The sequence below is a fragment of the Betta splendens genome, chromosome 2 (genome assembly GCF_900634795.4).
Source record: "Betta splendens chromosome 2, fBetSpl5.4, whole genome shotgun sequence".
Lineage (NCBI taxonomy): Eukaryota > Metazoa > Chordata > Actinopteri > Anabantiformes > Osphronemidae > Betta > Betta splendens.
In genome coordinates, this window is record NC_040882.2 from 1,729,363 (window position 1) to 1,740,174 (window position 10,812).

Genomic DNA, 10,812 nt, shown 5'->3' on the forward strand with positions numbered 1-10,812 from the left:
ACCCTCAAACCCGGGGCGTTTTGCTGCTTTGTTTGAGGCCAGAGTCCAGAGCAGGGACAGGCTGTTTACCAAACGCAGCCTGTCTTTCTGTTTACGCTCCTACATGTCACCAGAGCAGCAACAACAAGGTCTTTTTAAATTACTAAATCACTCAAAATGCTTAGTTCAAGTATAAATATAAAACCATAGAAAAACAATGAAATGCTTTTATTTCTGAATAATTTTTTTTGAAAGTGAATGGAAATGGAGGTTTTGCAGTTTGCATTTTTACATATTCAATAAAATGAGTAAAAATATGAGATTTGGGAAAAATTCCTATCCAGTTGTTGTATAATCGTGTGTGTGTGTGTGTGTGTGTGTGTGTGTGTGTGTGTGTGTGTGTGTGTGTGTGTGTGTGTGTGTGTGTGTGTGTGTGTGTGTGTGGGAGGGGGGGGTGAATGTAAAGTCAGTGTCATGGCGCCGGGGATCATGTCGGCTTGTTGTCGAGCGCTGCTGCTATGTCTCTACTTGCTTGCCTGTTTCCTTCAGGTCCACAGTCAGACACAAGGTAAGATCTGTGACAAGGTGCTCTAGATCTGGTCAAATGATTCAAATTATAGCATAGCACATAAAAATTGGTTATTTGGAAAAAGGAGGCCACTGTTTACTGTAGTTTAGTTCTTCTCACTGTACCATGATTAGGTTTTTTTATTTTAAGTTAATGTAATAATTCATGTATAGTCATTTAATGTAATGACATTAAATGACTAAACTAACTACATGTTGAAATACAGTGAAGCATGCTCATGTCTAATATGCTTTGTATGGTGTATGTGCAGTCTCGGGGAGACTGATGTACTGTACTTTGCATGTGATCTGTGATACTTAGGTTTATCATGTCATAGAACTGCTACCCTGGTCTTGTACTAAATCATGACCTATAGCTACTCAAAGCTGATACGTGAATGAAGCTGAGTTGTTCTGTTGCTTCCAGTGTTCCGTCAGTCCTCACAGGCCCACAGCGTGCTGCTAAGGTCCAGACGGGCCAACAGCTTCCTGCTAGAGGAGCTCCTACAGGGGAACCTGGAGAGGGAGTGTTATGAAGAGCGCTGCAACTTTGAGGAGGCTCGAGAATACTTCGAGGACACGGGGAAGACGGTGGGACTCTAGAATGATCTGAGAGAAATGACTCTAAACTGCTCTTTAATGTAAATGATATACATATGTTTGTTCTACAGATCATCTTCTGGACAACTTACATGGGTGAGATTTTATTTTTAAATTCATTAAAGGAACTGAAAATTTACAAATGCAGTTTTTAGTAAATGATTGATCAATAAAAAGAATAGTGTCACGTTTCACAAAAAACTTAATAATAATAATTTGTATTTGCACAAGTTAACTTGTAGCAACTGGAACGTGAAGTACTGAAAATCTTCTTCAACTACTTCTGGGTTAATTCTTTTAGTTTGGTCTTGCATAAACATATGATTTGTCCATCCGATGATTACAGCAGCAGCAGATTGCTTTGTCACAGTCCAGGGAATTCCGTCCTAATGATTCTTCTTCTATTCTTTCATGACTGCTTCGTTTGTGTTGACTGCTGGTTTTCAAAGATGAGGATCAATGTGAGCCCAACCCCTGCCTACATGGTGGAAACTGCACTGACCTGCTGCGTGGGTTCCACTGCTCCTGCGTGGCCCCCTACCGTGGCTCACGCTGTGAACAGGGACGCCTGAAAGAAGAGAAGCCATCTTCAGCAACACAAGTCATTATACCAGGTCGGAGCTCATCCAGAGCCTGAAGGAATCTAACCTTGAATGTTTGTAAATGTGGTGTGTGTTTCAGAAATGAAGAAGTGTCCGACTGAAGGGCCGAAAGCCTGCCAGCAGCTGTGCACAGCCTCCTACCACTCCTTCACCTGCTCCTGCATGCCGGGGTTCAGGCTCCACAGCGACAAAAGGACCTGTCTGCCTGAAGGTTGGCTTAAACTCACAATCACGTTTAGTCAGAGCACTGGCATTTGTGAAATAACGGCGTATTTGGTTCCTCAGTGAAGTTTCCATGTGGAAGACTTCCTGACACGTCCAACTCGTCTGAGTCAATGTGTCGTCAAGGAAACTGCCCCTGGCAGGTTAGAGACACAACTACAAGCTTCCTTCCTGTTTCTTATTGTCCAACAAAATAAATACAAAGCACATGATGCAAAGCAGCCTTGCTCTCCCCAGCTCCTACTGTGCTACTTTTCTACATGCAGGTGTCTCTGCTGAACCAGAGCGGGATGGAGTTGTGTAGCGGAGTAGTGCTGGGACGACGCTCCGTCCTGACCACTGCTCACTGCCTCGTCCTAGACTCAGGGTCCGACCCCCAACCGTCTAACTTCCAAGTCACTGCTCGTATGAAACTACCATACTATTGACTGCTGAATCAATCATCTATAACAGTAACATAAAATCAGAGGCCAAACAAAGACTTTAGCTTTGAGTTTTGGCAGAAATAACACGATCTGGTCTAAAATCATAAAGCCAGCTCCAGTTAATAGTTACTGACATTGTCCCTTCATTCACTAATTAATATTCATAGAGTATTACAAAAAACATTACAGTTTATTGCAAATTTTAAGCCTAGAAATATTATGGCATAATAACCTTTTTGTACTGCTGTGTGGAAATATTTTTAATAATTTGTCATACAACAGTTGCAAACGATAACCTCAAGTCTTTGTCTCATAGGCAACAACCTACTGGTTCCTGTACAGGCTTTGTACATTCACAACCGCTTTCGCACAGATCACCTTGACAACGACCTGGCCCTCCTTGAGCTAGCTGCCCCGCTCCCCTTTGGCCCTGACCTCATCCAGCTCTGTCTCCCCACCAAGGACTTCAGTGAGAATGTTCTGATGCATTCGAGGAGGATGGGGGTCATCGAAGAAAAGGAGGGTGGACAAAACCAGGACCTGGTCTACATGACACTTGATGAGTGCCACAGTCAGCTCAATGTCTCATATCCACTTACCAATAAAATGTTCTGCATGACAAGGCAAAAAAGGATGCAGGGGACTGGACTGAAAGGAAACCAAAACAGTGATGTAAGGAACAGAAATGGGCTCCATGGGACGGGTCCCAACAAAGCTCAGAGACCACATGGACATTCAGGGAGTCCCAGAGGGCACAAGAGAATGATGGATGAACATCCTGAGAACAGGGGCCACAATCACACCGGTCACACTGGAGGCCAGGACGTGTCACATGGATCAGAAGCCCACAACAGCAGCATCCATAAGGCGTCAGAAGACGGCGATCTGCTGCCAGGAACACCCGTCGCTACTGTAGAGCATGGGACAGCATATCTGACCGGGCTCATGATCTCACCACCTGCAGACAGCGGCGGCCTGGTGTTCACCAAACTGTCCCGCTATCTAAGCTGGATTAGACCAAGCCTGGAGGCTGCAGAGAATAACATGACCCCACAAGTCAGTGAGTATCCTGAGATTCACTAGCAGCCCTCTTTAAGGACCCGGCTTGCTGAGCGCTGTCCTAAAAGGCCCTCACAGCACATTTACCTGAAAATCAGTCACTTTACATGAGCAGTGCATTCTCCACATGTCGTTCTACATGTAGGTCTGTTCATCTTCTGTTGACCACTGAATTGTAAAACAGTTTGAGTTCCTGATTCTGTGCATTTGGGAATAATCAACTCACAAATAAGCTCCAACTACATATCATGGAAAAAAAAACTTCAATAAATACTAATCTTAATGCGTGATAAGTGTTTTATGAGAATTATTAAAGCGAGTCTACGAAATATATATATATACACACACACACACACACACACACACACAAACACTATTCTCACCCTCCGCGGGTGGTCTCATCCACTTTCCAAGCTCGGGTCCTCTACCAGAGGCCAGGGAGCTTGAGGGTTCTGCGCAGTATCCTTGCTGTTCCTAGGACTGCACTTTTTTTCTGGACTGAGATTTCGGATGTTTTTCCAGGGATCTGTTGTAGCCACTCCTCCAGTTTGGGGGTCACAGCCCCTAGTGCTCCGATCACCACAGGCACCACTGTGGCCTTCACCTTCCAAGCCTTCTCCAGTTCTTCTCTGAGCCCTTGGTATTTCTCTAGTTTCTCATGTTCCTTTTTCCTGATGTTGCCATCGCTTGGTATTGCCACATCCACCACTACGGCTTTCCTCTGCTCTTTATCCACCACCACAATGTCTGGTTGGTTCGCCATTACCATTCTGTCAGTCTGGATCTGGAAGTCCCACAGGATCTTGGCTCGCTCATTCTCTACCACCTTGGGAGGTGTTTACCACTTTGACCTTGGGGTTTCCAGTCCATACTCCGCGCAGATGTTCCTGTATACTATGCCAGCCACTTGGTTATGGCGTTCCATGTATGCTTTGCCTGCCAGCATCTTACACCCTGCAGTTATGTGCTGGATTGTCTCAGGGGCCTCTTTGCACAGTCTACACCTTGGGTCTTGTCTGGTGTGGTAGATCTGGGCCTCTATGGCTCTGGTGCTCAGGGCCTGCTCCTGTGTAGCCACGACGAGTAACTCTGTGTTGTCCTTCAGCCCAGCCCTTTCAAGCCATTGGTAGGATTTGTTGAGATCAGCCACTTCAGTTATGTTCTGGTGGTACATCCCGTGTAAGGGCTTGTCCTCCCATGATGGTCCCTCTTCCAGAATCTCATCCTCTGTTCTCCACTGCCTGTGACATTCACTCAGCACGTCATCTCCCGATGTCCGAGCTGTAGATCCTGGTGGTGTGGATCAGCGAGTCGATGTCTCGCTTACTCTTACAGCGTACAGCTTGATGTCATCCATGCAGAGGAGGTGACCTATGGTGGCACCGTTCCGTTTCTTGTAGTCGATCCAGGCTGTGCACAGGTTGGTGTGTCGCACTCTGCAGTCTTGGGCGACTGTTCTGTCTACCAGGAGTTGGTGTTTGGCTCCTCTGGTATCCTTACCAATGCCCTTCTGTGCTTTGCTCATGTATTGACCCATGTGCCCACTTATCTTAGCTGCGATGATGCCTGACATGAGCTTCCATGTTTTGGAGAGACAGGTTATTGGCCGGTAGTTGGAAGGTACTGTACCCTTTGAGGGATCCTTAATTATCAGGATCGTTCGCCCTTCGGTCAGCCATTCAGGGTGAGTCCCATCCCTTAGCAGCTGGTTCATTTGTGTTGCCAGGCGCTCATGGATTGTAGTGAGCTTCTTTAGCCAGTAGGCGTGGATCATGTCAGGGCCACGTGCTGTCCAGTTTTTCATACCTGAGACTCTATGTTGGATGTCTGCCACTGTGATAGTCACTGGATTCTGTTCGGGGAGGTTGCTGTGGTCTTCCCTCAGGTCCACCAGCCACTGTGCATCACTATTGTGTGACGCCTCCCTTTCCCTTATACCTTTCCAGTACTGTTCAGTTTCCAGCCTTGGTGGGTCTGCTCTGTTGTTATTACCCTGCCATTGAGAGTACACTTTCGCAGGTTGTGTTGCAGTGGTGCCTGTGGTGATCGGAGCACTGGGGGCAGTGACCCCCAAAATGGAGGAGTGGCTACAACAGATCCCTGGAACAACATCCGAAATCTCAGTCCAGAAAAGTGCAGTCCTAGGAACAGCAAGGATACTGCGCAGAACCCTCAAGGTTCCTGGCCTCGAGGACCCGAGCTTGGAAAACGGATGACACAACCCACGTGGGGTGAGAAGGGAGTTATATATATAGAGTTATATATAAATATAACAATAATATAATACCCACAATGCAAACTGTTTAGAGAACACGGCACGGTCCAGATGGTATTAATAATAAACACGCACTGTACAAACCAGCATCTGTTTATTCAACAACTTTTTACAAAATTTATCAAAAAGGGTTTCAAGGCTGTGAGCCATCAGACTGCAAGGAATTGTGGGTAATGAGGACTAGGAGACTGAGGAGAGAGGTGGGAATGGATTCTGTTTGCTGACCACGAGCTTCTGGTGCTGATGGGAGATGTAACCTTTGATGTGACCCTGAAAGAAGACAAAGGGTGGAAGAAGAGCTGAACATGGCTGTTCTTTCGCACATGAACTGCTCATGTCGTTTTGTCCTCACCATGTAGATTAGGTTGGCCAGTATGCACTGCACTTCATCAACGTCTACATCCTCTACCTGCATCATCCTCAAAGCCACTAAAAAGGCGTCCAGGGGCAGCTGGTGGGTTCGCAGGAGCAAATACCTGCAGAGAAAATGTGGTAGAGTTTCCTCGTCATGTTTGCCTGCCTCTGACGATGGCTTTGAACTTTAACATTAACACTTGGAAAAGATGTGCCCCCATGCCTCCACCTTGTCTTCCTTTGGGGCAATAATTGTGTAACATCTTACGTCTGCAGTTTACAAAGCAGTCACATGAGCGGTGGCTGAATGTAACAGAGTTGAGAGATTGGATGGAAAACCTTACACTTTTTTGAAGAGGTTCCTGTAGGTGATGATCTTGAGCTTTTCTAGGATGAGGAAAATCCCACAGCGGATGAAGAAGGTCTCGTGTTTGGACAGAGCCTCGTTCAGCAGCAGCAGGTTCCCCTCACTGATAAACACACCCGGTGTGAGGTAACCTGACAACATGACGTCACTTCCTGGGTTGGTGCTTCAAGCCTCCCACTTACCTCACAGCTTTAGTCACGTCGTCAAATTGCATGAGGTCGTATTTTCTCAGCAGCTGATGAGTCGGCATGTGACCCTGAAACAACAGCTGTAATGAGGATAAATCTACCACTGTACCTCAACCAGGCCAAATTCTTGGCACTAGATTCATTCAGGATCTGAAACAGTGGAAACTATTTTTGCCAGTTTCAGTTAGGATATACAGTAATATGGCGTCACCTCATTGTAAATTATGTAATTAAGTTTAGTTAGTTTAACTTTATATAGTTAGCTTAAATGTAATGACATGATACTGTATGTAACATGCCCTGAGGTGAGGTTTTTACCAGCAGCATCTTAACAGGCAGCAGGTAGATGAGAATCATCCTCTTGTTCTTCTGACTGGATCGATGACAGTGGTCGAAGGCATAAGACAGAAACTCTTCCGCTACAGAGACAAAACCATATTTGGTCTAATCATATTTCTGAATCTTTACGAACTGATGATCTTCTTCTCTTTTGCACTTATAAAAAATATAGTCTCATAACTCTTCACAAAGAATCAAAACATAAACACAACCAAACTCAGAATATTGTGGTAGTACCTGGTTTGAAATCACTGTCAAACATTGCTTTCCGGCCCACGTAGTATTTGTACGTGACCTTCTGAGCTTGACTGTAGTCGTTTTTCAGGTTGGAGCTGTCGATGGCTCTGATCAGAGGCTTACACAGATGCAACTTGTTGATCTAATTCATCACAGAAAATAAATAAGTTAATATAAGTTTCTGCTGACAACCAGTGTCACATCCAACAGACTAAACATCTTTGCTTTTTGCTTATGGCCCCAAAAACATCCTAATGTGTAGATTATAATATTTCTTCATGTTTAACTCAGCAAAGAGAACCTAAAGATCAGACCTTGAAGTAGATCTTAAAGAGCTGGTTGCTCAGAAACATCATCCCCCACTTTTTAGAGTCATCAATCCCAGCGCGACTGTGGAGATAAAAACACTATCAGGGCCTCCATGTTCTGTAAGATTAAGGCCAAACGACCCACGATATAAATAATACGATATTATTATCTCTGTATGCAGCATGTGTGCATTGAGAGTAAATGCATGCATTGTACTGACTTGTCACTAGCACACACTCTGAAACAGCTCATCAACTGCTCTGCTGCTTTCTCCAACATCTCACCAGGTTGACCTTTACCTTTCTTCTGGAGCTGTTGCTCTGCCTGAAGACATAGAAAAGCACATGTACACACAGAATATGTCATCTCTCTCTCTGTTTCCCCCCCTATATATGTTTTCCCATTTTATATAATTGATGGTTTTAAGAAATTGGAAGGATCTTACATTGTTAGCAAAGATCCTCAGATCCAGAGTGACAGCAAACATCAATGGCAGAGCCCTGAAACCACAAACCAAGAGCAGAGTGAAGCTCTGTTGACTGTCAGCAAGTTTATGTGACTCCCAGCAAGTTTTCTTCTAACACTTTTCTTTATCATCCTGAGGATTTCTAATCTTTACTTCACCTAAAAGCTCATTCAAAAAAGTGAGCAACGCACATCATAATATGTAGTGTTAATTATACAAGACATTCAAAGCATACAAGCATTGATTTTAATTAAAAAACACATACAGAACTGCACTCACCAGTTCTCCTCTTTATGCGATTGGAATGCCCTCAAGAATGACGTGAAAGGTCAAGGAGTGAAATTTACTGATTATCAATCACTGATGAGAGAAAATAAACAAAGATGATCTAATGATCCAGTTTACTATGTGCGTATATGTATGTATTATTATTATAAAGGATATTGGACAACAAGTGTCTGGAACTTGTAGGCTTCGACAAAGTCGTGATTTGCCACAGCGTAGGTACATCTATAACACACATTCAGACATATCAAATACTGAACTAGCCAGTCTAGCTCAGAAAGCAGCTTTAGTGGTACGCTTAATTGCTTGATAAGCTTGAATACTGGAAACCTTCACACAAACATAGAGCAGGTGCCTGGTAAAGAGGCCGCAGTCTTTGTCAGGCATATGCACTCTCACATACACATACTACCTGAGGTGAGCTGCGACCATCTCATCGTACGGTGGTTCCAGAACCTGCTGACATTTGTCTTCTGGACTGGGCAACTAAAACAAACAAACAAACACACACACACAAAAGTTGAAGCTGTAATCTAGCATGTCACTGTCTGTGCCTGCCTGGGTAGAGACTTACCTGGAGCCGAGGGTTGGCAACATGTGGGTGTTTAAAGGAAAGCAGCTCAGCACAGAAAGAGCCCTCGTGGTTGTCGATGGCCTCATAAATCTGTAAGAGATGATCCAAGTTAATGTGGAGTTTTATGATACCAGTCTAATGTTTAAACTAATGAAAATAAACTGTGCGTCCTTTGTTTCCACGCCATGTAAAAGTTCAGAGGTTACCTGCTGCAGATACTGGTTGATGGTGATATGAGCCATGCTGCTACTTCTGCAGCTGTGTACACCTGAAACAAGGAATGGACGTTAGTTTCCAAACCAAAGCTGCTACCGCTACAGCTACACGCACAGGAAGTGGTTCGTCGGCCAAGAGTGGGAGCGGGACTGTTTATGTAGAGAAAATAACAGGAACATGCCACAGCGTTTTGCTACAAACATTGCTGCAGAAACACTAATGTGAATCACACAGACAAAATTATTTCAACGATTATTATCAACCTTAAGTTTATACCAAACGAAAGTACCCATTTTAGCTAAACTACTACGGTTACCTAAACGCAGCAGCTAGGAAGCTAACTGACTAGCTCCGTAAAATGCTCCTAGCGCTAATTCAGGGTAAAAGCAGGTCACGTTGGTGTTTTTGGGCTTCACACTAAAAACATACACTTATATAAAGATCAGAAACTAAATACAAGAAAATCAACCTTCACGGAAAATTCCGCCTGCTCTCAGTCCAATCAATAATAAACCCGGACCGTTGCAGGGGACGCACACTGAGTGCAGCGTAGCAACATCCGGGTCGTTAGGGGCGCTTCCGCCGCTATTTCAAAATAAAAGATAAAGCCTTTCAAATTAAAGTTACCAAAAATTATATATATGCTGTAGTATTATAAAGGATTCATGCCATAGCAAACCCTTTTTAATAAATAAGTATACGGTAGTATTTCATTTCTCGTCCTTATTAAGAGATTTAAATTGAAGGAGACATTTTGAAGTTTTAGTTTCGGCCCTTAAAACATTGGGGTTACTGCAAAAACAACTTCAATGTTATTATTACATTATTACTTTATGGCTATTGGTAGTGATAAGTATCATTAATACTTACAGCTAGGTAAGCCTGTTTATCAGCTCAGGTGTTGAGTGTCCCCCCACTACAAGGTTAGTAAAGCTGTAGCTTAACATTGTTGGCAGACTTTGGTGCATAAACAATGCCACTTGTGAAGGGCAGGGTGATGGGAGGACGAGCAGAGGAAAGAATCCTAGCAGCCAGGGAGCCCACACACCTTCAGTTCCAGGAGGGAAGGTGTTGCGACCCAAGCCACCCACAGAGAACCCCCCAGGCAGAGCTGCAGCAGCCACAGAGACAGCAGAGGTCAGAGTGCTGAGTGCAGAGTGAGTGAACGCTGTCTGCCCCATGAGAACCAGGGGCAAACTGAGAGAGTGGAGCCCGAGGACTCACGGTCTGTAGGGAGCCCGCCACAAGATGTCTCCGCAACCTAGAGTGGGGCTCACCCCCAGTCCCCCACCCCCCACGAGTGGAGCCGGGCCTACCCTATCGGCCCAACCATGTCCCCTGGCACCACATTGGACCAGCGGAAAAGAGACCACCCAGGCTCCACGTACCCTGGGCGGAAAACGGGACCTCCAAGAAGCCAAACAAACGTGAGTGTGTGGAACTAGAGTGCAATTAAGTGGGAGACACCTCCAGGAGCATGACCGCTGGCTGTGTGACCCCCGGAAAGATTTTCTTTGCGACACAAAGGGCAGAAAGAAGTGTGTGTGATGAGTTTGTCTCTAGGTCAATCCCACTTAGATCACCTAAAAGACAGAGTGCAGGGGCTGCTGATATGGACAGATTACCCAGGGTGACAGGTGTTCGCAAACTCCTTGCCCAAATTGCTGCAGAGGTGAATATAACCAGAATGCATGTAGGAATCTATCTGCTAAATTATCTGTACAATGAGGGCAAATATTCAAGGTTGT

General features: G+C 44.9%; 2 protein-coding genes across 2 annotated transcripts; one reads left to right on the forward strand and one right to left on the reverse strand.

The window, feature by feature from the left end:
- Window positions 1–427: 427 nt before the first annotated feature.
- On the forward strand, window positions 428–3,760 carry prozb (protein Z, vitamin K-dependent plasma glycoprotein b). The gene is made up of 8 exons (XM_029143120.2): window positions 428–547; window positions 974–1,137; window positions 1,218–1,242; window positions 1,596–1,760; window positions 1,828–1,959; window positions 2,034–2,113; window positions 2,237–2,375; window positions 2,712–3,760. Exons 1-8 carry the CDS (start codon window positions 454–456, stop codon window positions 3,476–3,478), a joined length of 1,566 nt encoding a protein of 521 aa, XP_028998953.1. The 5' UTR covers window positions 428–453; the 3' UTR covers window positions 3,479–3,760.
- Window positions 3,761–5,806: 2,046 nt separating this feature from the next.
- On the reverse strand, window positions 5,807–9,630 carry pcid2 (PCI domain containing 2). Its single transcript, XM_029137242.3, has 15 exons — window positions 9,534–9,630; window positions 9,055–9,116; window positions 8,849–8,938; window positions 8,687–8,760; window positions 8,434–8,499; window positions 8,269–8,310; window positions 7,969–8,023; window positions 7,744–7,847; window positions 7,529–7,604; window positions 7,215–7,356; window positions 6,957–7,057; window positions 6,633–6,706; window positions 6,428–6,553; window positions 6,082–6,205; window positions 5,807–5,999 (listed from the first exon to the last, which is right to left on the reverse strand). The coding sequence occupies exons 2-15, from the start codon at window positions 9,088–9,090 to the stop codon at window positions 5,910–5,912; spliced, it is 1,200 nt and encodes a 399-aa protein (XP_028993075.1). The 5' UTR covers window positions 9,091–9,116; window positions 9,534–9,630; the 3' UTR covers window positions 5,807–5,909.
- Window positions 9,631–10,812: the final 1,182 nt, after the last annotated feature.